General features: G+C 37.7%; 1 protein-coding gene across 2 annotated transcripts in view; it reads right to left on the bottom strand.

Annotated features, from left to right (window-relative positions):
* Window positions 1–607: 607 nt before the first annotated feature.
* The window catches only part of MYO16 (myosin XVI), a 474,768-nt gene continuing 447,539 nt past the window's right edge, over window positions 608–27,836 (bottom strand). For both annotated transcript variants that reach the window (XM_081128844.1, XM_081128843.1), the window contains exon 35: window positions 608–1,400. In XM_081128844.1, the coding sequence (XP_080984970.1) occupies window positions 1,173–1,400 (228 nt within the window). In that variant the 3' untranslated portion in view covers window positions 608–1,172. The remainder of the gene's footprint in view (window positions 1,401–27,836) is intronic.

Below are 27,836 nucleotides of genomic sequence, written 5' to 3' on the forward strand. Positions count from 1 at the left end.
TAAAACCACAGAAGAACACAGTTGTACCTTTTTATTGGCACAGTCACTTTGCAAAGGCTGGTATGAATAAAAAGTTCTGAGCAGTAAGAACCGACGGTCTGATGCCACCGCTCAGAACTTCCCGACAGCCCACAGAAGCACATCGACAAACAGGCGGTTGCATTACAGGAGAGTTGAGGATTATAGCAGGTGAGCCATGCACTGGGGCTCCGAGGATAATTGTCTTGTGACGCAGCAGCACTGCTCGAACCAGGAAATCTCAGCGTGCTTATTTGTACTGTGTAGACCTTTAAATGGATATGACCCTTTCATCCCAACAGCTATGAATTTGAAGCCATATGTGCTGTGACGTAAATTTTCCTGTAACCTATGCTGAAGTCAGGAGATGAGATTCAACTAAAGAGCTCACAACCCACATATCCAGAAACACAGGGCATAGGAAGGAACTGCCTCCTAATGAATGAATGAACTATAAAGCATGGGACTTGGTCCATATATATATATATATATATGCAGGGCGAAGCTAAAACAACAACAGAGTCCCGAGATTCTTAGGTACTTTAGGTTAAAAAAAATGGTATGTAAAAGAAAAAAATTTTCTAGGAAATAATTTTTAAAAATCTGTATTTTGAAGAAAGGGAGCACCACCAATTGCATCAAGTTATAAAACACAGTAAGAAACATGTAAATAATTTTCAGGTTTGTAATTCCAATAAAACACAAGCACCTACAAAGAAATTAAAACACATGTCCTGTAGAAGGTATTGTAATAAAATGACTGGAGTATGAGAAACATGTGGTCAGACTATATAAAAACAAGTGTACAGTATGCATGGAGCCCTCCTCTCCTCCGCCACGGTCCCCTCTCACCTCATCCACACGTTTTTATGGCCTTTCTCTTGCTACATAGGGGTAGCATGGCCCTAGAACCATGGAGCCTGAAAATCAGAGTGTACCCCCATGGAATGGGTAAAAAAACACACACACACACACACACACACGCACACACACACACACACATCCAGGGAATCTCGGGTATTTAACTTCTGTGTCCTGTGCTTTTCTGTGTAATGCGTGGAGAGAGCACCCAACAGGTCTCAGAGGCAGCCTTCTGTTGAGGTTGCCTGGGATCACTCAGCGGTGTCATCCTGTGGGCCTGGAGTTTGGCCCCATCAGATGGTGGCGTCCCAGAACCCAGAGGGCAGCTTGCTGCAGGGGGGCCCTTCGGGCTTCTTCAGCAGCGTTGGCTTCTTGCAAGGAGGCGGGGGCGGTGCTCTGGGCTCCGAGTGCTGCAGGATCTGCTGCCAGTCTTCCCTCTCCTCGCAGAGCTTTCGCCTCCAGTCCAGCAGCTCCTGCAGGGCCACGCTTTCATTCTCCGAGAGCCTCAGCTGATGGATTACCTGTGGGAGGAAAGAGCGGGAGAAAGGAACACCAGATCCGTACTGGGAGTGAGCGAGAAGTATAAAGGCAACACCTGGATGCCAAGCGGCTGGACCAGGGTCAAAAGAGACATCACCCATTCCCTATAAAACCTCCAGGCACCCAGCAAACGGCATCCGACTGGGTCAACTGTGAGCTGCTGAATTAAGATGAGTGGCACAAAAAACAAATCAGTGAAACATACAGGATAGGTGCACTGGTTAACATGTGATTACCTCTGGTGATACAAGAGACTGAAATGTCTGTTTGCCCTTTGCCCTCTATTATTATATACATTCTTATAATGCCGTGTACTTTTTCTTCATTTAACTTAATACAATTGTAATTCTGTCTGACGTTTTTGGATTTCTCAAGGAAATCCCATTCTAGGATCCACTCCATCTATGCAGTTACTAGTCTATATATATATATATATACATATATATATATATATATATATATATTTTAAATATATCTTTATTGATTTCAGAGAGAGGAAAGGAGAGGGAGAGAGAGAGATAGAAACATCAATGATGAGAGTCATTGATCGGCTACAGCCCGCAACCCGGGCATGTGCCCTGACCGGGAATTGAACCCCAATCACCTGGATCCCAGGTCGATGCTCAACCGCTGAGCCACGCCCGGCCGGGCATTAGTCAATATATTTTAAGGTGATGTGACACCACTCTGGCCACCATTCATTAACCCAAGGATGGACCCCCTTACTTAAGAGGGCCGACTCACAGTCAATGTTAAGAGAAGACCGCACTGATACAGAAACTGTTCCTGAGAGTTAAGTGTGGCAAGGGACAGACACTAAAATATCAAATGAGCTCAGTGGAGGCAGGTAGCTGTGCTTGAGAACACCTGCGGCCCCACTGGTGTGTCAGTGCACATGCTATTCTGTAGCAGCGAGTCACAGCTGTGATCTAAACTAGCAGACTTGTGCTCTCTCAGACCTTGGGACTGCAGAGATGGGGACTTTAGGGGCCTTTGCAGGACAGCATCAAAACATGCAACTGTGTCAGCTACTTCCCCTCATTTCCTTAGGAAACCTGAAGAGAGACACCCTGGAGGCTGAGCTTGCCCCCGACCGAAGCTGGGGCACTTCAAGACAACCAGGCCACATGGATTGCTGTGGGTTCCCCCTTCTGCCAGCAGCCTGTCGCCTGTAAGAGCTAGATACTGCAGAAACCGTTTTCTCTGTCCATTCTGAAGTGAGGATGCTGGTTTAAGAAATGAGATTCTAGTCATGGGCCTCAACTGAGAATGTGGACATTGGGAGCATTCAGAGGAAATGAGATGGCTCATCCCACCTCCAAAGCACTTGCTACTTCGTGCCAGTGCTGATTCCATCCCTTCATCAACACAAAAGAAGATAAAACAAAGCAGGACACAGGTGGTTTCCTCTCATATGACAACAGGCACTTGAGAGAAGCACAGGTTGTTGGTGTTCCAGGACAACGCTAAGACCCACACCCCCACCTGGCCATCTGAGCCTATAGTCTGCCCCAGGAAGAAGATTTTAAGGCCTAGAATCAAGCTGATGGGTAGAATGCTGAGACACGGTGCTAATACACAGAAATCAGGAGGTCAAACCCATATCTGGCATGCATAACTAGATTTTGCAAGCTGGTTCTTTAGCAAAAGGAGTTTCCCCAAATTGAATTTAAAAACAACCAGAGAAAAAAACAAAAACCTAAGTGTGGGAAACAGGACTGTGATTGTCCAATTCCTGAAGCAAGCTCCAGGCATCAATAGAAAGGGAGCTGCTGAAGCAGCATCCCCACTTGAAAGGGTATTTTTCTCTAGGGCTCAGGACTGCACCAGAATGACCTGGAAATGAGACATTCTCCTGCTGGGAAGATTCTCGTGGCAGCCAGATTGCCTCTGCTGTCAGGGAAGTGAGCCAAGGAAGTGGGGTGGAGGGTATGCATAAAAATCATTTATTCAGCAACACTTTAGAGTGCTAAATATGCGCCAGGTACATTTCTAAGCACCTGACAAGTGTTAACTCATGCAGTCATCCTAAGAACTCTATAAAGCAGTGCTAGCATTTTGTGATGAGGAAATTGAGGCACAGAGAGGTTAGGCAATTTTTCCCAAGTCACTCAGAAAATGGTGGAATCAGGCAGGCTGGCTCCAGAGTCTTCCTTCTTAACTATTACTCTACAGCGCTTATCATTTACTTAACAGTTGTCCAGGATGCTAAAGACCAGGGTCTCTATACCACCTTTGTTTCCCCTTCTTTTTCCAAATGGAATTTGAGTGCAATCTGTATGTTTCCTACATTACTGTTTTTTAGTTCCTCTATTTTCTCTACTAGTGTATTCTGTGTTGATTACATTTAGCTTCAGTCTCATTTACTCTAGGGATAGTGAATATCTGGATATACGTTCCTTGGCACACATTCAGCATATAATAGCAACCCCTGAAAAATGTTGTCACTGGGTTTATTTTTATGAGAGAATATTTAATTGATGGAGGGGTACCTCTTCTCAGTTGATTACTTTCTCAAAGCTTCCTTGAAATACCATCTTTCTTAAGTAACACAACTTCATACTGATCTAGAGTACTTAGGAAAAACAAACAAGGAACTTCTACTTCTGCACAGGATATCGTAGGTCATGGCAGGTTACTGCTGTCACAGTGTAAAATGATAAGACAGGAAAAAGCTACAAAAATCATATTTTTAAAACATCACAAAACTCTGGCAAAACTGAGAACTAGAGAAACCAAATCCTGGATCGAGAGAATCTGAGTAAACAAACAATTACAAGCTGCTGTTTTGTTTCTCTTGGGGACATTTGCCAATTCTGCCCTTCTGTAGGTCTAGAGAGCCTGTTATATAAGAAAGAAAATCTATACAATATTTTGCAGGTGCATGGGACTAGAGACACAAAAATTTGAGAATCCTCAAATGCATGGCCATTTTCTCCAAGGGACATTTGTTAAGTTCTTCAGCTGAGTAAGTGGTGCCTTGGGCCAAAAGCTTATAAAAAGTAGAATGAAATGTCCTACAATGACAGAGATGCTTTCAGAAGCAGAAATTTTACAGGGAGATGGTAGCCTCAAGCGCCTGACTAGTCTCATCTGAGCAACTTGCAGGCGCCTGACTAGTCTCATCTGAACAACTTAAGAGTGAGTGGGGCACACAGATGGAGAGTGGAGCTCTCAAGAACACAACTGGAGCTACTGTAATGTTTCAGTGCTAAGGGACCTGATAGGTTCTCGAAGCACAGGAGGGTGCAACCTGAGGATTGGAGAACTAGAGGTAGGCTGGTTCTCCAGCACAGCTCAATTTGTGATTAGATTGACATGATCACGCCTTGCCTTTGCTTCCTAACAAACGACAGTGATAACCTTTTGGGTAGAAAAAATCACCTATAATTTGTTTACATACAATGCTTACCGTGCAATCAGAAATTACTATACATGTAAAAAGACAAGGAAATTTACCAAAATTCAAAAGACAAAACAGATTCACAGATGATCCAGATTTAGAGTCAGCAGGTAATGACTAAAATACTATGATTAAATATTTAAGAGAACAGAGGAAAAGACAGACATATAAAAGGAACAGCAGAATACGCATAGGCATAAAAGGAGTATCTGAAGAAGAGATACAAAGAATGTGCCAAGCAATTGTCAGAGATATGTTTCCAAGACTCATGAATAACATCAATGCACGCATTTAATCAGCTCAGTAAAACACAAAAGATAAAAACACAAAACATCACCAACAATAAGAAAACACAAGGCACATCATATTAAAAATGCCAACGACCAAAAAAAAACCAACTTTAAAAATCCAGATGAAAAGACACATTACCTTCAAAGAAACAACAATGAGAGTGAAAGCTGACTATGAAACAGTAACATAGGAAGCCAGAAAACAAGGAATCACAGGTTAAAGTACTGATAGGAAGTAATTCAACCTAGAATTCTGCACTCAAAAAAATCTCTCAAAAATGAAAGTGAAATAAAAGTGTTTTTGGACAAACAAAGCTGAGGTAACTTGGCATCAAAAGTCTTGTGCATGTGTGTGTGTGTGTTTTAAGATGAGAAAAATGATATCACATGGAAAAATGGAAATTTAAGAGAGAAGAGTAGTGCAATTAAATGCATGGGTAAATAGAAATTATATGCTTGCACTATCTTATAGACAAAGCTATATGTGAAACAAGAATGGATATCAACAATAACTACAAAATCCAGGAAGTGTTACATGGAGTTTAGAGGCTCTAAGGCTCTAGCAATATTAGAAAAATGATAAAAGTAGTAAAATCTGTTAAGATGCAATAAGTAAGGTACATGTTTTATTCTCTGGTGAAACTGTAGTGAGAGAATGTATAATAAATAAGTTAACATAATGGAAATGTGAAATTAATATTCAATTAATCTAAAAGAAAACAAGAAAGGTATACAAAAAGAATATAAAACTGGATTCAACTCCTGACAAAACAGAGTAAAGCATAAAAACTAGACCAAGAGAATCCAGATCTCCACCCAGCAGTGGGCACTGCTCTTCCAGGGCCTGATGGCATGTGCTGGATTTATCTTCATGCTGATGTGAACACACAAAAGTCCTCACACCAAGCACAAAACACACCCATTTTATATTTCTTTCCAATCCTAAACTCTTTTCAGTAGCTTTGCATGGTGACCAAAAACATACTAGGTCTGACCCTCTGCTAACCTTCATAATAGAAACAGATTGACAGCCTGAGTCACCCCACAGAAGCTGCACCAATCCACTGAGTGACTTTCAGTGGCTGCTGAGCTGAGTTAGGCTGCGGGGAGAGATTTTGACAGACAGTGTCCCAAATCCCCTAAGTCATTGCTACACTGAAGAAAAAATGCCCTCTACCCTTTCAAAGCTTCTCAATGTTTATTAAAAAAATCTGAATTCCCAAGTACATTATAAAAGGTGAAACTTATAGACACAAACCATTTGAAAGCACTTTCTTAATGAGGCTATTGATGTCTTGAATAATGTAGTGAGAACAGAAGAATGCCATCTTTGAGTCAACGGCCAAGAGCTTTCTAGGCTTCTTTGATAAGCAAAAATATGACTGATGTTTGCAATAATCAACTAATGCTCAGATTAAACCCTTTCATTGAGAGATCCCATGGAACTTTATTTTCTGTTATAGAGATTGATAGATATTGAGTAAAATTGCATAGGTGTATAAAGATCGTTGCTAGAATGGCATAAATGAGATGCTAAAATATTAACATTTTTGATCTTCAGGAGGGTATAGGGGTGTTAAATGGTGATGGGGGAAAAACAACAAAAAACAAACAAAACAAAAACAGAATCTTCAGAGGTTATGTCTTACATGAAGGTTAAAATTCTGTGTAAGGCCCTGGCCGGTGTGGCTCAGCTAAAGGTCGTGGGTTTGATTCCAGGTCAGGGCACATGCCTAGGTTTCGGGTTTGATACCTGGTTGGGGAGCATACTGGAGGCAACCGATTGATGTTTCACTCTCACACCGATGTTTCTCTCTTCCTTTAACTTCCTCTCTCTTTAAATCAATAAAAAAGCATGAAAAAAATTTAAAAAAATTTCATGTGAAGATATATGATAGGTTACTACTTTTAACACAATGAAGTTCAGAGGGCATTTTAAAATTATGATCTGTGAAATGATAAACAGAAGATCAGAAGATGAGGACAGTGTGCTCTGACTAATGGCATTTATCTGCTTTAGTTAGATTAAGTTTATTAGATTGTGAGGTATAAGAATCATAGTTGTCATAGTCAAGAGCTTTTATATTTTAGAATATCAAGCAAATGTAACTATGAATATTATTTAAATGGTGGCCAAGTAATATATAGGCAATAAAAAGTATTCACAATACTATTCAGCATATATAAAAATCTAAATCAGTGTTTTCCCATTCTTAAAATTTCATAACCTATTGCTAATAACAAAAACAGTTTCCCTTATCATTATTTGATATTTCACAAAAAATATTATCATTAAAAAGGCAATACTGATTTTTTAACAAGAATTTTAGTTTTGATATTGAAAAGGAAGCATTTCTTTTCAGAAAGAGAAGAAATGGCTCTGGGGATTAGGGATGCTGCTGGCAACCTGGGCTGGAGTCAGCTGGCTGCCAGACAGGTCTCGCTGATCTGGATTTGTTTGTCGGATAAGGAGCCATATTGGTGTGTTTTAACTTAAATCTTGTTTTTCACTGCTCTAAAAGATACATTTCCACCCCGTGCCACCACTTCAGATAGCTAGTAGCTCATTTATTTATTTTCTCTGACATGTTTTACATAATAGTGTTCACACACAAAATCATCTTTCAGAGCCAGAAGGAAAGTGTTGTGACTGGGAAGGTAAAAGTGTTCCACACGGCCTAAACTTTGGGTATCTGACACCCTGCTTTTAAAGAACTTTTATACATGCAACTTTTACACAAGCGTCTTAATGTGTTGCCATGGCATAGAGATGAAGTGAGTCAAAAGGAGGGAGTTTTTTGTGTATTTTTTTTTCAACCTTTTTTTTAGGGTCTTTTTATCATTTACCTGGGAAAGCAAACTCTATGGAGGAGGGTCTGTAAAGACTTCAAAGATGTGCTAACTTTTAAATTTTGAAAAAGGAGATGGTCAATCAAATAGAAAGGAGGGAAAAAAGGCAGGGAGAGGTGTCTCCACAGGACTTGATGTAAACATTGAACTTCATTCTTTTACAGGGATTCACAAACCTATGAAGACACTGAGGTTGGCTGAGCAGAGACAGTGTGGTGACAACCTGGACTCCTGAGTCAGAGGGCCTGGACTGGAATCCTAAACTGGACACCTAATAGTTATATAACCTTGAGCAAGTCTATCAGTTTCCACATCTGTAAACTGGGATCACAATACTACTCTACCTCAAAAGGATGGGTAAGGATTACCTGAGTAACATATGTGAGCTACTTAAAGGTGAGCTCTCTATAAATGTGGGTGATTATGACTTTGTCACTGATAGCTGTTTGACTTCAGACAATCTCTAAACATTCTGCATTACAGTTACCCTGATGAGTCAATATAGTTAAATATAACCGAGTCTTGCAATTTATGGTCCTATATAAATATAACATAGTCTCTTCCTTCCTTATTAACACGAAGCTCTCAAAATACGGAGCAACATCCTGGATTTATAGCATAACTATGATTTATATATGATTTTAAATTAAAGGAAGTTAATCAGGAAGAACATGATGAAAGGTCGAGAGGAGGTTTTTTGAATTTTAGAAATAAAATAAGAAGGGCATACACAACTTTTAGTGAATAATTTAAGTAACTGTTAAATGTTTCTGAAATTGGGATTTGATATGTGTTTTTAGGGGTCCTTAAGTTCTTGGGACAATCCAAGATTTTTTGCATTTTGATTTTTATGTTTTTAAAAAAGTAAAGTAATTGTGCTTTAGATCATTTGAATACCTAGTTTTTAAGCTAGCACTCAGTGAGATTTTATTTTGTGACTTCGTATTTTATTTACAAGCAGATTGAGACAAGAAGTATTATTTGTATTGTTGCAGATTAATAAGAAAAGAGAGATGTATTTAATATGCAAGTAGGCATTCTCCAAGAAAAAGCTGTGATCTGACAGTGTAGGTTGCATAGCAGTTCAAATAGAAAACTGTGACAGACTTGAGTAAAATCAGTGGCACAGGATGGTAGAAATGTACTGAAGTTCAAGGAATCTGAGTCAGTATCATCTTTATATTTTTAACAGTAATTACATGACAGCTAAACAAAATCAACCCTAATAAAAAATGTTAAAAATTTTAATATTTTTGCTTTTGTAGGTTTTTGTTCAACTGAATTTTTAAATTTGCTTTGGTTTTACAGCTGTATGAGAGCTAGAAGAATAAAGGTATTTTATATAACAACTTAATTAATATTATAATAAATAATTTAAGAACTGTTAAGAATCAAAGATAATTTTTTTTCAATTAAACAGGATCATATATATTATCAAAGTGAGAAAAATGGTGATCCATGTGGGCAGAATTCCCTGTGGATAGAATTAGTTATTGCTTGACAAGACTATGGGTGTCCTTTAAAGTCTAAAATGAGTAAATTAATCTCTACCCAGCACAATGTATCCAGCTCACTTACATGGAGGGTTTAAATGCAGTTGATGTATGAATGCCTGAATGCATGTTTGAGAGAAGGAACAGATGTTACCACAATACAGGCATACTTCATTTTATTGTCCACCGCAGATATTACATTTTTTACAAATTGAACGTTTGTGGCAACCGTGCGTCAAACAAGTCTATAGGTGCCATTTTTTTCTACAGGCTCAAATTATGATTATTATTTTTCAGCAATAAAGTATTTTTTAATTAAGGTTTGTACATGATTTTTTAAACATAATGTTATTGCACTCTTAATAGAATGTAGTATACTCTAAAAATAACTTATATGTACTGGAAAACGAAAAAATTTGTGTGACTTGCTCTCTTGCCATATTTGCTTTCTTGCAGTATTTGCATTGTTCAATGGTCTGAAAATAAAACCACAGTATTTCTGAGGTACACCTGTATATTAGACTTGAGGGTTTTTGTTTTGTTGTTGTTTTGTTTTTGGAAACTTAAGGACAATGAGGCACCCCACTTCCATCAAGGCCAAGAAAAGGAAAGGAAGAGAGTTCCTTGAAGTAATGATAGATTGACCTCGGACAAATCTCATACTTGAAATAAAGTTTATATCTTGCAGATTCAGATAAGGCCTTTTCAAACACTACAAAGCCCTAGGAACGTATTAAAAATGTTCTGCTGCTCTGAAATCACATAGGGTGTGGGTGGTTTCAGACCCCGTCATTTATTCTGGATTCAGACATGCCTAGATGGGTTTGAATGGCTAGTGAATGGGGTCACTGAAGGGAGTGGAACAGTTACTATGGACTTCAGGGGGGCCAAATAATACAATGCCTTAAGCAATCAAATATACTTATCTTATGTTATGGACTGAATGTTTGTGTCCCCCAAATTCACATGTTGGAATCCTAAAGCCCAATGTGATGGTATTTGGAACTGGGGCCTCTGGGAGGTGATTAGGTCATAAGGGTGGAGCCCTCATGAGTAGGATTAGTGCTCTTATAAAAGAGAATGCGCAGAGCTCCCTTGCCGCTTCTGCCAAGTGAGGATAGAGTGACAAGTCGGCTACATGTAAGACAGCCCTTACCTGGCCATGCTGGCGTCCTGAACTTAGACTTTCAGCCTGCAGAACTGTGAGAAATAAATTTCTATTTTCTATAAGCCACCTGGTCTAACGTATTTTGTTATAGCAACCCAAATGGACTAAGACATCTTATGGCCCGAATTATTATTTTCGAATAGCATGGTGGGGAAATGGTACTATTCCATACCAGGTACAAAACCTACAAAACCCAGGCTTCTAGAAAAGGGCACAGGCTGTCAGCTTAAAAGTCTCTGAAAAGAAAATATTTTGATGGAGAATCTAATAACATATTGTAAATTATTCTGTGATTTTTATTTTTAAATTTGACATTCAAAAGAGATCGGAAAGCTCCAGAGTTTAGGAGCCACTTGTGATTCAGTATGAGAAAGCACTGAGTCACCGTTTACTGGGATCTGGGACAACCTGAGCCCTCAAACTGACAAAGGTGTGAGGGGCAGAAATATTAATCATGCTCTGTTAACCGTGATTGTCCTGTTCTGATTAGAGAAAGCACATTCGAAGCTGGCTGAGAGTGTTAAGCCCTGGGACATGGGAGTTAACCTGGGGATGCGGGTCCATGCTCCTGTCCAGAGAACTGCCTATCACCGTGGAAAGATGAACAACCTTGCCCCGGAGGTGCCCCGCCCTTTTGCAACCCCCAGCCCACATTTCCTGTAACCTCGAACCTTTATACCCATTCTTATTCCTTTTGCTCACTTCCCCATGAAATCTTTGTCCTTTTACCCAATATAAGCACCTGGCTTTGGGGGGGAGGGTGGCTGAGCAGATTTTATGAGGATGACCCTGCTGCTCCCCATACTGCTGGCAACATTGGAATAAACTCTCATACATGATTCAACCCTGTCTCTGCTTAATTGGCTCAAGTAGTGAGAGGCAACCTGGACCCATTTGTTGTCCAGTTTCAAAGGGACCCACTCGACAACCACAGAAATCCAGGCATATTACTCACACCACCCCCACGTGGGCTGCATGTAAGAGGTGGGTCAGTATTTTTGATTACACCCCCGTTGGTTTACACCACCTAAATTGGGGCCCTTGTTGCACCTATAACTCCACATTTTTCTTTCTATTCTTAAGGAAGGATTATAGAAGAAACCTAAGTCATCTACGTTCAATAAATAGGTATGCCTTTTAATACCGCATTTCAAGCTCCCAGGACGTGTGAACAGATACAGCAACCGTCGGGGTCCAAACTCATTTCTCTGTGGGCTAGGATGCCCATCCTTGAACAAAATCTCTGACTTTCAGTAGGTTTTTAACAAGAATATTCTTTTATTCTTGAAACAGTAATCCTTAGAAATAGTGTTACTTAACACACTGGTGATTACTACCTCAACAACTCAGTATGGGGGTTAAAACAATGCTTTTTTTTTTTGCTATTGAGAAAATCTTGCTGGTTAGATATTTAGCAGTTCAAGATGTGAATGTAGTTTCCATTTTTCCACCCAGGTTTGTAAAGTATTTGTGTCTTCTAATGTCCAGGATATATCAATTAGATATGAAGAGTGTGATAAAAGGACATAAAGACTGAGTTCATGCAAGTTTTATATCTAAAGTGGGACATTTAAAATTAGTTCACTTACTTCCAGGGATTAAAAACCACTAAATCTCTCACAACCAAGAGGAAAACACAATATAATGTGAAGGCTTAATGAGGTTTATTACTTATATATCTATTTACTAATGGCATTCTATTGTCATTAATAGAGTTTTATGAGATGAACTAATTAAAAATGAGATATAAATCTTCTTCTCTTCCTGTGGATGTACATTCCTATGAATAATATTAATAAATGAAAATTAATAATTTGCTGCTGATTTTTACCTTAAGTCTTTCCCCTCTAGGACAAAAATAGCCTTTGTTAAATAATTCATATGTAAAATTATGTTGCTGTTCATTTGTCACAGAATTGATTTTTCTATTGACTATTCACCCAGAGGTGAAAAGAGGCATTCACTGACATTTATGGAAGTTAAAAGAAGGAAGCGTCTTGACTGAAGAGCGAGTATTAGTGTTTCAAATGCAAATCCCATTTCCTCTCCATGCTAACACAATGTTGGAGGAAAAATGAAACTCGAAAATCACAGTTTGTAAAACCAAAGTTTATCTAAATACATCCTAAAATGTGGCATAAAACGTGATTTAAAAGAGTCTTTGATTAAAGGGTTGTATATTTCTATACTTCCAAAAAAAAACCAAGACGGTGATCTGAAAGTGAAAATGATACTGTTATAATTAACGAGTTATTAATAACAGGAAAGGAGGAAAGGGAAGGCCAGACTTTATAGGCATGTTCCCTGCAAACCACTGAGGGGGGAACCACATAGGTAAGATAGACACATGCCTAGTAAAGTTGGGGTGATATAGGGAAGATACCTGCCTGTCAATCACACCTAGGGACAGAGATGGTTGGCCAGAATGGGTGTGGCCACTGCAAACACTCGAAATTTTGGAAAACATAATCCCTGGAACAAAGGAGCTCACTCTCTTGTGCTTTTGGGACTTTCGGGACTCTTGTTGCCAGGGTTCACTCTCTTGATTCTCTTGCATTCGCCCATCCGGCCCATGGCCGTGCAGATCCACACGCAATGGGCTGACAGACTGCAGAGGGGGAATGCGAGCCAAACCAGCCTAATGCTGAACCGGACCCGGTGCCAACAAGAAGAGGAAACTCTGGACACTGGCTCTGACTTTAGCTCTACTGAAACCCCGCTACATTTCTTCTATGACTGGATAAGGGAAATGGGACTTTGGAAAATCAGGAGTGTAATTCCATGGAAATAATGCTTTTTACAATATCTTATTCGCCCATGGGGGCCTCCAGAAATATTTATTCCGGGGTACCCCAAGGACCCCACTCCCACTAACAACGGTGGGAGACGAGGCACGCCTCCTCTGGTAACAAAGGCAGCATTTCTGATTTAGGAAAAAAGAGTTTGATCCTTCCAAATTTAGAAATAGGCATTTATGCAGCAGCCCAAATCAAGTTCTTCCTTGCTCTTTTGTTTCCTGTGCTGACTACGGGTTAAATAAAGGGGAAAATATCCTGCATATGGCAGGTTCCAAGTCCTACTGGAAACAAGAGTAGCTATATCTGTACAACCAGCAGTGAGGGAGGGAAGACAGGATTTTAAGTTTTTACCTTATCTGTACACTTTGATTTCTTTTAAAAATTAACTACTTTCTTTACTTTGATAAGAAGTAATATTATATTGGAACAGATTTAGTATAATTTAAATGGACATTTATTTGCATTTTGTAGCTGATTTTAAGTTCATAGCTATGAATAAAAATGGACTCTGATGAGTGAATGCATGTTTCTATTAATGGAAAGTTATAAAATAGAAATTTAAAATTGTACTGCACATTATGTGATATAATTAATTTGTGACATTTTAGGATATGGATTTTGTATGAGCTCTGGTCTCTTACCTCAATTCATTTAAAAAACATGGCAGTATAAGTGACTAGTAGATTGTAGCAAAAATTGATAACATATATTTAGAGTATGCTTGTAGTAATGACATATTATAGTAATGGGGTTCAAATTCAGGAACTATATGGAAAAACATAAATCCATTATATTGGAAACAGAAAGTAAGAGTATTACAATTCATTTAAAAATATTTTTCTTGGGATTATGTGGGACTCACTTAAAATACCAGGAGGTATTATTGAGGAAAATTAATCTACTAAATTTTATCTCTCCAAAAAATAAATCTGTTCATATAATTTGCTTATTCAAAAATCTTCAATACCGCTTCCTGGCATGAGCCTCAACAATCAAATCCACACACTTAACCATGTTACACAAAGTCTTTATTTCTGGCCACCTAATTATCCCAGCTTCATATCATCCATTCTCACATAGGCTCTATATGTTAATCAATCAAATGAACATACTCTATAAATCTATTTATCTTCTCTACAACAGTCTCAGTTTGGATGCCTAAATATAGAATCCTCTGAATTTTCCAAGGCCCAGCTCTAAAAGTCATATTCATGATATTGTTTTATATTTTGAAGCACTTTCACGTTATTATTCTAATAGATTTTTATAACCATGTGAAATAATCAGGTTAAGTATCATTGGCCTCATTTCATAGATGTTTAAATTCATCTTTAAAGCCTAAACTCACTTGGCTAGTGGTAGAGTCAGATGCAAATTCAAATACATTGAGTTTAGTCTGTCTTCTTAGGTACCAATCACATTGCCTTCCAAGAAGTTTTCCCTGCCTGTTAATCAACAAACACATATGCTTTAAATGATTATAAAATGGAAGGTGCTGTGATGAGCTCCACAGGACTTAGAATCACACAATATGACCTGCTCCAGCAAGGAACATCCATTCAAACTGAACAAGACAAATACACAGAGTCAAATAAATAAATTCTTAGCCAGAATACGAAAGCAAAAATGTCACAAGGCAGCACAGCATTAATTGACTACTAAGTTATATATGTAATCACTGTTGTTGCAATACAGAGGAGACATGACTCATTTCAAGGCAATAGGGTCAAGAAATTCATCTGGGCTATGGAATTTTTTCTGGATTAAAAGGATGAGCAGGACACAGAAGGAAGAAAGGACATTTGAGTTGAATGATAAAATGAATAGTGTTCATACTTTTGTTCATGTCTGCATTTATAAGACAAGACAGAGAAAAGCACCCTGCAATGTGGTATGGGACTTGAGAGTGGGCCTTGAGCTAGCAATGGAGATGTAAGTAAGTCTCTCCTCTACTTGTTGGATTAGCCAATATCTTAATTTGCATTGTTTTGTAGCAGTTTACCTGTTAAGTTATTAATTTCTCAAGATACATTTTCTGGAAACAGCCACAATCTGCATGTTACGGTATTTTTAAAAACTATGCTTTTATTGATTTCAGAGAGAAGAAGAGAGAGGAGAGAGAGGTAGGAACATCAATGATGAGAGAGTGTCATTGATTGGCCACCTCCTACACAACCCCTACCGGGGATCAAGCCTGCAACCCAGGCATGTGCCCTGACCCGGAATCGAACTGTGACCTCCTGGTTCATAGGTTGATGCTCAACCACTGAGTCATGCTGGCTGGGCTGCATGTTATGGTATTAATTATAATTAAATAAAAATGAAGACAACCATCTTATTAAATTGGATATTAAAAAACTATTAACCCAATCCAAATAGATTTAGGAAAGGTGGCATAGTTTAGCAGCTTCACTGGCCATGGAATTTATTGCATGGAGAAAGCATCTCCAAAATTTAGTTACCAGTCAGTCACCCACTTGAGAACTGTAGGTAAGAGAAACAATTCTTCACAATCATTAAATGCACCAAAAAGTTTCTAAAAATATTAAAATATTTCTTAGGGAGCCCAACTTGTTATATGGGACTAACTTTGTCCCTGAGGAAAATTAAGTCCGTTGATTTTGAGAAATTTCTGAGAGACCAATCATTAAGAGTTACAAGCTTGGTTTTATATATATAAGTTGGTGGGAGCACCACTGATGATTGCTTTGTGTAAAAATGTTTGATAAGTAATATTCCAATAATTCTATCATCAGAAGATATAAAAATACACAATTTTTGCTATTTTAAGGAATACATATTGCTAATAATCGAGGTTAAACTTAGTTAAGTACTATAAATAATAATGCTGAGCAGCAACATGTAAAATATTAAGCCAAATAAATGATGAAGGGTGATAGTGTTATTCAAGATGCTATAACAGGCAGATCACAAGTACCAGTAGCTGACACAAAAGAAAAATATTACTACATTAAGGCCAAAATGATTGTTTCTGATCAGTGAATGACCTTCCATGTTGTCACAAGTGTACTTTGCATTATCTTGGGTCTTGGAATATTCTGTAGCTATCTTTTGGATGGGAAATTCATAGGCAAAGGGAGATTTGTATGGGTCAAGCTATGAAGTAGCTCACATAACTCTGGATCCCATTCCACTGGCTAGATCTCAGTCACATGATTATTCCTAACCACAAAGGAGGCTGAACTATGTGTTTATGAAGAAATGAAATTGGTGGGCACAGTGTCTACCACTGTGATCCTGGAGTCAATTATAGTGTCTTTAAGGCAGTCATGGTAAATCATACAGGTACAAATGCTAGACAAAATAGGGAATGGAAAACAGATTTCAGGACTGATTAGGAAGGAAAAGAGAAAATTTTGCCAAAGTAGGCAACATATGAGAGCAAATTTATTAAATCAAGACTTCCTTCTAAAAATAGATAATGAAGATCACCTGCTAGTGTATAAAATTAATTTAAATCCACTTGGGCTTCAAATTCTAGGCTTTTAATATCATTGACTTCATGTCACTTCTTTGCAATGTCACAGTTCATCTTTTTTAGAACCTATTCTGACAGAGTCAGAACAAAATGACAGTTTCAAATAATAACATAATCATAGAAATCAAGGAAGAATCAGGTCTACAAGGTCTACTAAAGTAAAAAAGCAAATTCTTTAACCAGTGTTAGCTGATTTTGTTTCAGCGCAATGGTACAAGACACTATGCTTAAGAAGTCAGGAAATCAGGGGTCCAGGTTCCCAGGTGTGTCTCTTCCAATTCTCTGTTATCTTGACCAGTAACAGAGCTATTTGCCTCATATTTTCCACTTATAGAAAAGGCAAATACTTACCCCTTACTTATATTCTTTTTTTTTTTTTAAATATATTTTTATTGATTTCAAAGAGAGGAAAGGAGAGGGAGAGAGAGAGATAGAAACATCAATGATGAGAGAGTCATTGATCGGCTGCCTCTTGTACACCCCCGACTGGGGATGGAGCCTGCCCTGACCGGGAATTGAACCCCGATCCCCTGGGTCCTGTATCAATGTTCAACCGCTAAGCCTTGCCCAGCCAGGCCTTACTATATTCTAAGCAGACTAAAGCTTCCAAAAATGGTAAATAGTTTTAAAAAAAGAAAATGCAATATAGTCATAACTGATACTTTATATTTAGCCTCTTGCTGATTTTATATTTAGCTTCTTTCTGTAGTTTATAACTTAAAAGTATCACCTTTCTGGAATTAACATTTTACAATTAAAGGTAATTTCAACTTCCCTTCATCTAAACATCTAGTAGAATTACTTCACTCCAGCAACACTGGCCGTCTTGCAATTCGCACATGCTTCTGTCTCAGGGCCTTTGCTGGTTTCCTACCTGAAATGTTTTTCATTCACATCAACTCCCTCCCTGAATTCCTTACTTTATTTTTGCTCAATGAAGCTTTTGTTGACAAATTGGTTTAAAATTACAACTCAGCCCATTCTTCTCCATACCACTCTTGTCACTCCTACTCCTGCTTATCCTGTTTTACTTATTAAAAAATAATTTAACAGAAGCCCCCCATGATCTGCAGGAGATACATTCCAAGACCCCTAGTGGATGCCTAAAACTGCAGATAGCGCTGAACACTATACGTGCATACTTTTGATAACATTTGATTTATAAATTAGGTACAGTAAAAGATTAACAATAATTAATGGTACTAATAAAATAGAACAATTAGAACAATATACTATAATAAAAGTCATGTGAATGTGGTCTCTCTCTCTCCAAATACCTGATTTTACTGTACTCACCCATTCTTGTGATGATGTGAGATGATAAAATGCCTCCATGATGAGACAGAGTGAGGTGAACAATGCAGGCACTGTGAGGTAGTGTTAGGCTACTGTTGACCTTTTGAAGATACATAACAAACATTTTATGGCTTCTGCTTGACATATCCAAATAGCCAGCATCACTTATCTTGCATTTTGGGGCCATTATTAAGTAAAACAAGGGTTATTTGGACACAAGTACTACGATACCACAACAGATGACCTGATGATCGGGATGACTATTAAGTGACTAACTGGAAGGTAGAGTGGTAGAGTCTACAGCAGGGAGATGCTGGACAAAAAGATGAATCCTGTCCCAGGTGAGATGGAGAGGACAGCTCAAGATTTCATCACATTATTTAGAACAGCATGCAATTTAAAACTTTTGAATTGTTTATTTCTGGAATTTTCCATTTAATATTTTAGGGCTGTGGTTGACCACAAGTAACTGAAACCACAAATAAGATAGGATGACTATATTACCTTTAACTGTATTATACATTTTGCTTAAATATCATTTATTGTTTGATTTCCCATGCTAGAATTTAACTCCATGGGGGCAAGGATATTTGTTTTTTAGACCAAGGTATCCCAAATGCCTAGATCTGTGCCTAGCACACAGATCCTCAATAAGTATTGGTTGAATGACTGAATAAATGAACCTCTGAAAATTCAATTTTATGCAATCTACTTTCTTAGAATTCAAAATATATATATTATTATGTGCTTTATTTTATCTTCTGCAATACATTAAAACCATTAAAACCATGTATATCATTCTTTATGGGTAATATAAGGGATCTTCCAGAGTCAGTCATTTTTATTGTGACTTTCACATTACATGCCAACTTTAGAACCTAATTACCATATAAAATGTGACATTCATATCCTCTAATCAACGATGCAACTGCCTGTGATCTTATTTACCAAGTCTACTGGTACATTTTTAACATGGGAGTGAAATATAATATTTGATAAATTTAGGAATATTCTATCAGTCTGCTTTCTCTTAATTCTTTTGAAGCTGCTACTAGTTGACAATTACACAGAGCTGGCAACTTATTAAGTGCTTTGTGTTTGGAATACAAAAATAAGATGCACTCAATGTGTTCTCTATATATTCAGAAGTTTATCAGGGTCTACATACAAGATTATAATACAACAAAATGAGTTGTATAAAAGAGATTTGGATTATAGAGTCACAGGAACCAATTTATAGAGGCAACTACTTATGTTGCTTGGAAAGGGTGCTCAAGGAAGGCCATCAAGAGGAAAGTAATATTAAAGAAGCATCTGGAAGGCCAGTGATAAATGTGGAGAACAGTCCATTTCTGGCAATGTACTCAGCATTAGGAGGAAGTCAGCAGCCTGGTCCTATGTGGTGTAAGGTGTGGAAAATTGTTATCAGTACAGAAAAATGTAAAATTACATTGTTAATTTACACTATTATCAAAAAACAAATTCCAGATAGCTTAAAGTCCTCACTGTAAAAAACAAACCTAAACTTTAAAAATACATATGTGGAAATGTATCTTTATAGCAGCAGGGTAAGAGAGGTTCTTTTTTCCTTTTCAATAAGAAAGATATTCTTGAACAGAACAACAAAAAAAAGATAAGGACCAATTGATTTGACTTAATAACATTATAAATTTATGTGTGGTAAATATATAAGCTTGGCCAAGATGAAGCAAGCCCACTACAGCTTATTTCTCTCACTGATTATAACTAAAACTTTTGATAAAATACATAAACATCGATCTGAGGACTTAAAAAAGTAAACAAAAGCAAATGAATTGTGGAGGGAATCAAAACTTAGAGAATGAAAGCAGAATAAAGACATTATCAGATTAAAGAAAATGAAGAGAATTTCTAGACCTGCTGCAATAAAATTCAAAAAGAGGTCTTCAGGGTGAAGTGAATGATAGTGGGAGGGGACTGAAAATCCAGGAACAAAGAGCCACAGAAATGGTGATGGGATAATACAAAAGATGATTTCTCTCCGTTAAAGTTGTCTAAAACATGCATGACTCTTGAGAGCAAAGTTTTAACATTGCCTGGGAGAATATAATCAACATATGTAGATGTAATATATGTGACAGCTATAAAGTAAAGGTCAATAGCAGAGGATTACACTTTATAGGAGTTTGGCGACTGCAGCACCATGGACTCAAGCACATGTGGTTTGGACGCACACACTTCAACAGAAGTCAATGGTAAACCACTGCTTCATTTTCTTCCCTTATTCTTTTTTTTTTTTTTCTGCTTTACCTTGAAAATCTTATGACCAGACAGTCCAAAATGAAATATGAAATAGTGCTGAAAGACGAGACTCCCAGGTCAGACAGCACTCAGTTACCAGGGAAGAGCAGAAGACAAGTATGAAGAGCATGGTTGTCAATGATGCAACTAGACCAAAGCTGGAAAGACGCTTAGAGCTCAAGGTGCACACAGGTGAAAGGAAAGGACGATGCTGCACCACACGACAACTGCATGAGGCATGAACCAAGGTAAACTGGAAACTGTAAAGCAAGAAATGGAACACCTAACAACTGCAGTGCTTGGTGTTAGTGAACTCAGATGGATTGAAGCGGGACATTTCCAGTCAGGCAACTACAGGGTGTTGGACTCTGGAAATGACAAACACAGAAGAAATAGAATTGATTTAATACTGAGGCAAGATGTAGCACGGGCAGTTAGGGAGCACAATACAAGGCTGGACTGAGTAATATCAATCAGACTTCTGGGAAAACCTATTAACATAACTATCATTTGAGTCTGCTCCAAGTACAGGGGCTGAAGAAGACAAAATTGAAAGCTTTTACGTAAGTATTCAAGAAGAAACCGATCATACACCAAAACAAGACATGCTGATAATTACAGGTGATCGGAATACAAAAGTAGGAAATAAAGCAGAGTCAAATGTCCTTGGAAAATCTGGACAAGGGATCAGGAATGAAGCAGGAGATTGGTTCATGCATTTCTGTGAAGCCAACAACTTGTCCATCACAAACACATGCCTCAACCAACCAGATGACTGTAACATAGACATCACCAGATAGCCAATACAGAAATCAAATAGACTATGTAACTGGAACCAGGACATAGAGAAGCTGTATTCTCTCTGTCAAAACAAGACCAGGAGCAGACTGTGGTACTGACCGTGAACTGTTAACATCAAACATGAGTAAAGCTGACAAAGAGCACCACTGAAAGAGCCGTAGTGCCAAAATATAATGTAAATAACACTCCTGATGAATATAAGGTTCACATAAGAAACAGATTCGCACTGTTAAACTTATGTAACCAAAACTAGAAGAAATGTGGCCTGAAACTAGAAATATTATTAGGGAAGAAAGGGAAAAGACAACGCGAGAAGTAAAAAGGAAAGAAAGGTCAAGATGGGTGACAGAAGGAACACTAAATATTGTTAAAGACAGGCGAGGGGCAAAAGTGAAAGGTGATACAAGCAGAATTTGAGTCCCGAACAGTTTTTTAATGGATATCATGTATAGATAAAAAAGAACTATTACACAGTCAATATAAGGAGATAGAAAAGAACCACAACAAAAACCAAGAGATTCCTACCAGAAGATTGAAGAAAATAAAAGGGAAATTCAAACCTGGACTAGGAATGTTGAATGACCAAAAAGGAAGCTCATTATTTAATCAGGAGAAAATAAAGGAAAGGTGGAAACAGAACCTTGAAAAGCTATACAGAAGAGACAAAAAGATGACAGACACCTTTGAGGATTACTAGGAGGAAGAAGATGAAATTCTAGAAAGGGAAGTGAAAGCAGTCTTGAAAGTACTGGGAAGAAATAGAGCACCAGGAGTAGATGGGATACCAACAGATTTTTTTCAAGCCACAGAGACTGAATCTGCCAAAATCCTAACAAGAGTATGTCAACAAATGTGGAAACAAAACGATGACCTACAGAATGGACGCATTGCAATATACATCCTAATTTCCAAGAAAAGAGATGCCAAGGAGTACACTAACTATAAGACCATTGTTCCAATATCCCATGCATGTAAAGTGGATGCTTAAGCTGGATTCTAATTGAGAGCATTTTCTGTATACTGGAGTGCTCCAAAGAATTTCAGAAGGTTAGTCTATGTTTTATAGACTACAGTAAAGCCTTTGACTTCATGAATCATGAAAAGCTTGGGTTGCTCTGTAAGAAATAGGCGTACCTCAGCACTGGACTATCCTGATGAGTAACCTGTATCGTGGGCGGGAAGCCACTGTCAGGCCACAATATGAAAAGACTGAATGGTTTCTTATAGGCAAAGGTGTCAGACAAGGATGAATTTTATCTCCCTATTTTTTCAACCTGTATGCAGAACATATCATTTGAAAAATGACTAGACTCAGAGGAAAGAGTGAAATTTGATGGAATAAATATCAATAACTTATGATAGGCAGATGACACCATCTTACTGGCAGAAAGTAGGGATGATTTGAAATGACTTCTGAAGAAAGTGTCAAAGCAGGGCTGTATTTGAACATCAAGAAGACAAAAATCATGACTACAGGAGAAATATACAACTTTAATATAGACAATGATACTGAAATTGTTAAAGATTTTGCTTTCCTTCGTTCCATCATCAATTCAAATGGTGACTGCAGCCAAAAAGTCAAAAGAAGATTGAGACTAGAAAGAGCAGCAATGGAAGAATTGGGAAAGATCACCAAGAGCAAAGAGGTGTCATGAGAAACCAAGACTAAGATCATTCACACCCTCATATTGCCAATTATTATTATTTTTTAATTCTCACCTGAGGATTTTTTTCTATTGCTTTTTAGAGTGGAAGAGGGAGGGGAGGGGAGGGGAGGGGAGGGGAGGGGAGGGGAGGGGAGGGGAGGGGAGGGGAGGGGAGGGGAGGGGAGGGGAGGGGAGGGGAGGGGAGGGGAGGGGAGGGGAGGGGAGGAACATTGATGTGAGAGAGACACATCGATTGGTTGCCTCCCACATGGGCCCTGACTGGGGCTGGAGATCGAGTCTGCAACCAAAGTACTATACATGAATCGGACCCCAGACCCTTCAGTCCACAGGCCAATGTTCTAGCCACTGAGCCAAACCGGTTAGGGCATATTGCAAATTATTATGTATGGATGTGAAAGTTGGGCAGTGAAGAAAGCTGATAGGGGGAAAATGTATTCATTTGAAATATGGTGCTGGAGGACAGCTCTACCATGACCCTGGGCCATCAGAAAGACAAACAAGTGGGTCCTAGAGCAAATCAAGCCTGAAACATTACTGGAGGGAAAAATGACAAGCTTTAAAAGTGCAATGAAGGGTTATATACTAAGTTCAGGATGGGATTCACCTCCACGTGGCAGGCAGGAATGAGATCAGGACTTGGGAAATATATTTCTCTAAAGATAGTTGCCAAAACAAATATGGTAAAATTATCAAATTTATTGAAGTTGGATGTTTACCAATCACTGTTGTTTTCTTCCTAAGTTTATAATAGTCCATAACAAAATATCTTTGAGAAATCACATACATGACATACATACTTTATCAAAATCCCAGACAAATGTTGGGTCCTGCTGATTCAACCTAATCTCCTACATATTTTAGTTAGCATCTTACTAATAGAGTCAGAATTGATGTTCAGAATATTGACCTTAAAAAAAAGGAATACTATAATAATACTACCAAGCACTTTTTCAGCATTCATTATATTGCAGGCAGCATGCCTGACATGTTACATATATTCTCTCTAATTAATCTAAAAAATAATTACTACCTTCTATACCCACATATTAAATAACAGATACGGAATTCATACTTAGGTGTTTGGTTTCTTTCGTCTTAAAAAATAAATTGAATTAATATTGAAATTCTTACATTAACCAGAATTTTTACTTAACCACATTTTCTCAGTTGCATTGTTCCTCCCTCCCTTATGCAATAGTGTTGGCTAATTGCAACTTGCCCATCTGGAAGGTGAGCATGCAGAGATATCAAAGACCTTTCTTCTCTTTAAAAACATATCACAGTTCTCATTTTTCATTCTTTTAATGTTTCTTTAAATTGAATTTTCTTCATTGATAACAGTCAATGTCTTCACTAGGAAAACTCTATGCTTTTGAATACATTTAGGATATATGTATGGCGCAATTTTATGAAAGACAAAATACAAAATATAGGATTTGGTTTTGTTTCTCTATTTTCTAACTTTCTATATATCTATATAGGATATGCCCCTTCTCTGTTGAAAATGCTGCCATTTAACTCATACCATCAAATTAATTCACTGCTTTCATCTCTTGCACATAATATGAAGTCGTGAGTGGTACATATTGATTCCCAGAAACTTAAGCTGTGTGAAAGAGCTTCTATGCTAGATCTCTGTCTGTAGCTTCTAAATGAAATACATATATATTTCCTTTTGAAATAGTTATCTAATTTTCACTGCCTACCATATGTTTAGAACTATCCCTTAATGATTAAATTAAATGTTTAGATTTAGTTATTTTATCTAACACACTTTCTTTTCCATGCCACAGTATGTTTCAAAGCAGTCTACGTAACAAATAAAATGAATACAGAAAGAAGGCATTGGGTTTATTTAGTGCCTTGCAACTCTTCATTTTCTTGATATGTTGCATTACAAAAAGGTTTCTTTGATTGTTCAGTAAAACAAACCACATAACAATTTGTTTCTTGATGTGGATCAATTGCATATTGATTATGTTATGGCTTTCATTGGCAGCTGTTTCTGGAGTGGGCTAGATATATATTAAGCTCTTGGGTGCTAGAATGCCACTATTTTATCAGACACCATCAATGATTTCTCACAATGAACATTTGAATCTGACGGATATTAATAAAAAAAAATTATGCTCTTTAAAAAACAAATGAATATAAAAAACATTTGGCAAGAAATATGATAAATGCCCATAATGAAAATCAAAGATCATAAACCACACAATATTACTGTGGAGAACAGACAGCTGTGAGGAATAAAATGTCATGCAGTGAAAGTTGGTAAAGTTAAAATGAGAATATAAAAACAAATAAACTGTGCTCAAATGGAAAAAGAAAACATCTCATTTTTCAATGTCAAGTGTGGACCCCTAACCAGATGTGCAACCAGCAATTTTATGCCAAGGGCAAGCACTAAACATTTATTTTATCCAACCCCGTCTGGTACCCTCCTGGCTTTAGGACACCCCTCCTGTGCTGCTCATGCTTTTGCTCTATTTATAATCCATGGGCTTCCTGTGTCAGGTTACCTGCCTTCTGCGTCAGCAGAGGATTGCAATCACAGCAAAAAATGCTAAGAAGTCATTCTGGGCTGGAAGATGTTCTCAGTATTTCATTCACTGCTGAGTCTTTGGCCCCTGAGTTATTTCTAAGGGCTTGCATCATGCAAAATGGCACCAAATTTTTTTTAAAAAAGTTATTTTACATCTCATAGAATGTCCAGTAGGTAAATGGCATATTATTTTTATAAAAGCTGTCAAATTCTAAAACCAATCTGAAGTGGCCTCTATAACCTATGAAATTCCAGACGAGTACTGGGATGCGCCGCAAAGCCCCTCTCCAGGGCTAGTATGTGGAATCCCATGACGTCACACATTCACTGCTGGTTTTACCCATGCTGAGTGCTTTGGAAGGTCACGAATGTTATACTTGGTTCACAGCATGGACCTACTGAACCTACATAAGGAGCATAAATGAACTCAGCCACATCTGCGATACAGTTAATGTCTCAGTTTTCACTATTTTCAAATATTTTAAGTAAAATTAATTTTTACTACTTTTATGTAAAACCATATTTTGCAAATTAATAAAATTAAGAAAAAATCATGATGCAACTGAATATAAGCTACATTTTTTATATTCAGTACCATGAGGAAAGTAACTACTATTTATCAAATTAGTGCCAGTCGAAATTCTTATTTGCAAGCCATGAAAACTTACTCTGGATATCTTAACAGTTAGTTTTATTGGAAGGCAAAAGAATGACATGAAGTTAGAAGGAAGGATCAGGTAATTTGGACAAACCAAGGTGGTTTGCCGTAGACATACGCTGACCAACGTCTGCTGCTGCTGGAGGGAGACATCTCTGCTAGAGCCCCCATGGTGACATCTAGTCTGTCCTTTTCATTGTATCTTTCACTCCATAATCCATGGTCAATAGATTGCCTGAGCCCATCTCACATGTATTTGTCTAGCTGTCAAAGGAGAGGGAAAAATAGGAGTCTCTCCCCTTAAAATTTCACTGTGGTAGGTGAGAAACTTAATATGTGACTGGCAGCTAAAATAACATATCAGAAATGTACACAGGCTACTTAGATTTTTTTCTTTAACCAAAAATTCTTCAAATTTTATAAAAAAGTTGAATGACTCCTGCATTCCTTTTAATGGGTTATGGTAAGTTCAGTCTCAGAAACAGGACATACAATGTTGAAATCCTTTCAAACTGTGCACTCTTGAATTTTTCCTATAACCTTGGGCAAATTACTAAATCTATTTCCTGCTTTATTTATCTACAGTAATGCCCATACATTTTATCTTCCTTAAAAAGATTTTATTAAAATCACTGATGATACTAATTAAAATATAGACATCCTCAAAAGAGATTGTTCAATTTTTTAGTCAACATTTAATTTTACTGTTACATGTCCAATCAGTCCAACTGATCCTATTTAATTGCATTAGTAAGAAATCTAAAATGCAATATGCCTGTATGTGTCCATACTTCCTCTATAAATGTCACACAACAGGCATTTATGCTGAAAGATGTGTGGCCATTAAGTGCATAGTTTCACATAACTTATATAGCTTTTCAACAGTGAGGAATGTGTCCTACCATGAGAATACCCACACTTTTGCATGGAATAAAATGAACCTGGTTTTCCATTTCCTTGAAAAAAAAAAGCATTACTAGATAACCGGAGGCAGAGATGTTTGCATTTGAAAACAAGCCTCCATTGAAAACTAGGACTGGGAAATTATTTCTGATGACCTTTCCCATCTCACTTTGCTTCTTGGCCAAGTCCATGAAAGATCAGAGGAAAAGTTACAGAGATGCTTATGTTATATACCTTCTTTCAACATTAACCCTGTTCTCTATGAACCACATTGTAGTGGGAATGCTGGGAAGGATGTCAGATGGCCTGTCATTGTGTTCTAATGTAAGGAGTCAACTCTGTAATAAAAATCAAACCAATGTTCATAACAAGTAGGGTCCCCTGTGACTTATCTTAGGTAAAACATCTACACTGCTTACAAGTAAAGTAAATGCACCTCTAAGGAACAGAGGGGAGATTAGGACAATCTATTATTATAAACAATCAGGATTTTCTATTTCAGTGGCTATATATTAGTGTAAACGATTTCAGCAGATTACCTCCTGTGAGATTTATTTTTAAGATTAAAATTATTGATTTTTCTCACTACCTCATCAGTGTTACTTAGAAAAATCTCATCTGATAATAAGGCCGTGCCTATATAATGCCAAATATTCAGATGCAAGCTGATCATTACCTGGATAGTTGATTTCACAAAAATATGTGATACTTGACTGAGATTTTGAAAGATTTTTATGCAGATATTTGAAATAATAAAAGTTGTGTG

This window comes from Miniopterus schreibersii (genome assembly GCF_964146895.1).
Source record: "Miniopterus schreibersii genome assembly, chromosome: 2".
Taxonomy (NCBI): domain Eukaryota; kingdom Metazoa; phylum Chordata; class Mammalia; order Chiroptera; family Miniopteridae; genus Miniopterus; species Miniopterus schreibersii.